We start from the raw sequence: 4419 nt of genomic DNA, 5'->3' as shown, positions 1-4419 counted from the left end.
ATAGGAACAGATGAAAACGCTTTGCCTGTACATCTTCCAGTAGAATAAGAAAATAGGAACAGCAAGACAGTTTCCTTCGGAAAAGAAACATCATACGATGTTCTTAAATCCAAACGGCAAACAGATTAATACAAGGTTAACAGAAGTCTACAAAACCAGTCACTTAAATCATCCTTTAAAATGATGTGCCAATTGTACTGTAAAAGACAAACAAATTCAGTTACGGAATGTACAACGATATCTTATCAGGTACCCTCAATTGAGCAGATGTTATCTGTTCTTTCAGCCCTCCCTGTTAGGCTGTTAAGAAAAGACTGACAAGGCCTGGGAAATGTGCTCTTCTGACGACACATCATTTTCTTGAAGAGATCTTCAACTTCTGCTGGTAGAGGTATTTCATCCTTTAGGAGCTTGACAGCAAACTCGACGGAACATGCCATGGAGTCAGCACTCAGCACAGAGTGGTTCTCCAGCAGATTCTCCTCTTCAATTATCAGAATTTACAGCCTCAGCCGGAATGGACTGGTTACTTGAAATCAAGCAACTCTTACTTTCCCTAAAAAAAAAGCAACTCTTACTTTGATTTACTAAACCAGTTGCCTAGAGAATCCGCTGGCTGTTTGGCAGCACTAATTTTCATTTTTGAAGATTGTGTGTACGTCCTAAATGACTAATGTGCCCGCAAATTGCATGACACATGCTGAGATGGAATATCGTAATGTCAGTAATTTCATACCATAGTTGAGTATCATAACGAAATCTAGTCACATTCTCCCTCTAAAGTAACAAAATCAGATGGATCAATTAAACCCTCAATGCGTCCTCAGCACACATTTCAATTCAATTGGCTTCAGAGTTCAGACAGTTACTAAGAAAAATAGGCAACTACCATGTTTATCGTACTTGTTGAAATGTGAAAACATGAGCACACATGACAAAAAAGGAGGATTTGAAGTACAGCATAAGTACATGAGCAGCACAGTTATAGTTGTTGTTCTCTGACTGAGACAGATAAAACCAGTTATAGCAGGAGCAACATATGACCTGGAAGGAGCAAACCTAATACAAGTCTGGCATCTTAGCACTGAATTATACAGCCAACTGAGATGCTAGCATTTACTACTTTGTACTACTGGAAGCTAAACAAGTACACTTCGACCGTTCTTTGTTCAGCATGCTGAAGAGCCTTCATCTTGTGCCGGTGTAGCGGTACCGGGTGCTGCTCTATATTGGAGCGCCATTTCCTAGAAGTGTGCTGAAAATATAGTAAAGCAAAAATTAGTTTATCATGTATAGCTGCATATAACTGCATATATGTACTCTGCCCTTCAGCTTTATACCCAAAATAGGCCATGTATATGCAAATATTTAACTTGACACTCACTCCCGATACCATACTTTGTCCTGCCAAGAGGACACTAACCATAGGCTACAAGGGTGAAAACAAGCTATGCAGCTAATCAGATGGTTCCAAAAGATGCTGGTAAAATGGGCAGAGGAAATCTAGTTAAAGTCAGACTTCTACCAAGTAGTGTACAGGGTGGTGACAGAAATGAAGCAAATTATACAGTATGTGACAACTATGAGAAGATTGATGCAGTTTCAGTTCCTTTTCATGGATCAGCAGAGCCTTTGTCAGTATGATAGTAGTAATCTACAGGACTTCAATGAGGCCTTGCTTTGAAATCATTAGGCATTATAATTGGCAGTATGATTATTATCTCAATGCAACTGGTGGTTACTAATTTTCATGAAGCACATTGTACTTGTTGCTAGTATGATGCCTCAACTAACTTTTAGTTGTGTTTCTCGTCTCTAAACCTTGGAATCTGAACTGTCTTTTTTCTCTTCTGAAATCCCTAACCATAGCTGCTTTTGGGGCACAAAAGAAGTGAAAAGCTTGTTCAATGTAGGATATGTTAAAGCATATGATTGCAGAGGGAAAATGTGGAGTTTCCTGTAATCTATAGTGATGATATTCCTGATCTCTCAAAATGATGGGTTTTTTCTCCTTACAATATGTATTTCCTAGTTCCTGCAAATAACAGAAGCAGTGCTATAACACACTGCTGCCTGCCAGTTGTTTCTCAGTGCTGATCTAGCAGGAATCCAAAGATCCAACCAATGAACGAACCTATTGATTCATTTGATTTCGTGTCTGTGATCCATAAGCTAAATACCTAAATCAATACTATTAATTCATATCACTAAGACATTAAATATGAAACTCAAAGTTTCACCAACTAGGGTAGCTCAAGTAAACAGCTTTATCGTAACCACAAAAAGTAACTTTGCTGCTTATAACACAAGTAATAGGTCAATTCTTTTCAATTTTCAACTATATATACGACAAGGCAAATGGTCAAACAACACAAACCACATAAAAGAGTAGCACAATGCATATTGCAAAACACTGTACTCTTCCCGACAACACTGCCAAGATCATTGAAAGACAAACCTTGCAGTATCATTCTTGCGAACGAGCGCTAGCTCGGCTGTTGGGAGTGCGGCAGCAAAAACCACCAGGTCGGGAGTTCGATCCCCGGCTCGCACCGGAAAAAAAACTCCCTCGCTTGTCCTATGTCCAAAGCATAGTTGAAGTCCGGCCCTTTCTCACAGGTAACAGGCTACTATGTACGGGTGGGGCAGGGGTTCGGGGGTTTTCTAGACCTGCGTAAGAAGGTCTTCTTCTTAGTGTAATGCCATGGGGGCGGTCTCCCCCCGCAGGTCTAGTTTTTTTTTTAGTATCATTCCTCAAGCACAGGGAAGAAGGGAGACCAAATCATCATAAAGGGTTGGATCAAACACAAGTATGTATCCTTTTCTGGCATCTCGTACACCTTCTGCCATGCCCTGCTCCTAACATCCAAGTGTACTAGCCATCGGTAAATCTCAAGGAACACAAACTCTGCATTATCCCCCACCACTTTTATGTTAACAATTCTAGTATTCTGCCCATTCTCAGTTGTGGAACTCAGCATCCCAAGACTAGAACACATATCACGCAAAGAAATGGCATGGACCAGCAACCAGTCTCCCATGCTGCATTTATCATCCTTACCCCTATGAAGCCAGAAGCAAAGCTGGAGCTTGTTCAAATGGACAAGATAGACCCCAGAAACATGGGCCGGCGAGAGCACACTGTGTCTATCGACCGCCATACCGTCTGGGAACCCAACTGTGAAGAAAGTTGAGGATGCCAAATTCAACACAAGAATTTTGTGCATGGTGATCGCCATATAGATGTTGTCACCAGTGAGGAAAATGCTCAATGGGATACAACCAAAATCCTCCCAATTTAGGTAGATTTGTCGTAGCTGAGGTGTGGATTTGCCATGCACCAGCTTGCAACATGTGCACATACGCAGTAGCTTTGTTCGCCATCTCATCATAATCCAGTGTGAAATAGAAGTACGACACTCCATCCCCATCCTCTTTAGAAAGGATATCACCGTAAACGCGGAGTACACGGGGCTCAAGAGGCACAATTGGGAGTGGCGGAAAGATAACCATGCCTCTCCCGGGACGAAGCAGGCTGATCGCTCCCTGCGCGGAGTGACCACCGTGGTACAATCTGGTGACGACCCAGCCATTTCGGCAGTCCACAATGTGTGTGGATAGGGTGTCGTCGGTGCCCGAGCTGGAGCTCGTGCGGCGGACTGCGTCGACCACCGTGGGCTGAGGCGGCACCGGAACGAATTCAACACGCCAATCTCGATGCAGCGTCCTGATGCTGAGGTAGCAGCCAACGAGGCGAGGCGGGTGGAGGTCGCGGAAGCGGCGGAGGAAGGCGGGGTCGGATGCCGCGCGGAGCCAGCGCTTGCAGACGAGGGCGGCGCGGACGAGGCTGGAGGGGAGCGCGAGGCGGAGGAAGATCTCGCCGAGGAGGTCGCCGTCGCCGAGCACCAGCGAGATCACGGCCGCTGCCGCCGCGGCCTTCTCCCGGGTGGATTGCGGCCTCTCCCTCTTCGCCTCCATTGCTGATCCGCTAAGCAAGCACGGATTGGTGAAGACGAGCAAACGGATTCGGTGGATTTTGGGGGAGACGAGGGTGGCGAGGGTTTTAGCTGCATGTAGAAGACGGTGGGTTTCGCCCGATTTGGGGTCTTGGGGACGAAAGGGGAAGGTGGTTGGGGGCAAGTATAAAATGGCTGGCATTTTGCTCTGTTTTTACCTTTTAAATTCCAGAGTGGTTTTTTACTTTAACTCGCGTGGATGCACTAGCTACAAGAAAATGTGGTAATAACAAGATTTAGGCATCCTTGGTAATCGAGTAATATCAATGAATTTTCGACGATTGAACCAATTTGGTTGCTCGTTTGGTTTGGATTTCAAGTGGATCCTATACGACAAATCAAGCAACTTTTTATTAGGTTTTCTAAACCAGTTGCCTAGAGAATCCGCTGGCTGTTTGGCAGA

At 44.5% G+C, this 4419-nt stretch overlaps 1 protein-coding gene across 1 annotated transcript; it reads right to left on the bottom strand.

Moving 5' to 3' along the window:
* Positions 1-932: 932 nt before the first annotated feature.
* LOC120698498 lies at positions 933-4130 on the bottom strand. The gene is made up of 2 exons (XM_039982135.1): positions 3516-4130; positions 933-1255 (listed from the first exon to the last, which is right to left on the bottom strand). The coding sequence occupies exons 1-2, from the start codon at positions 3976-3978 to the stop codon at positions 1245-1247; spliced, it is 474 nt and encodes a 157-aa protein (XP_039838069.1). The 5' UTR covers positions 3979-4130; the 3' UTR covers positions 933-1244.
* Between the last annotated feature and the right edge of the window lie 289 nt (positions 4131-4419).

Source organism: Panicum virgatum, chromosome 1K, assembly GCF_016808335.1.
Source record: "Panicum virgatum strain AP13 chromosome 1K, P.virgatum_v5, whole genome shotgun sequence".
NCBI classification, from domain to species: domain Eukaryota; kingdom Viridiplantae; phylum Streptophyta; class Magnoliopsida; order Poales; family Poaceae; genus Panicum; species Panicum virgatum.
Note: the sequence above shows the minus strand (reverse complement) of the source record. Positions and strands in the feature narration are given on the sequence as shown.

Excerpts from the sequence above, each read along its gene's own strand:
- LOC120698498 (XM_039982135.1), bottom strand. The coding sequence starts at position 3,978 with ATGGAGGCGAAGAGGGAGAGGCCGCAATCCACCCGGGAGAAGGCCGCG.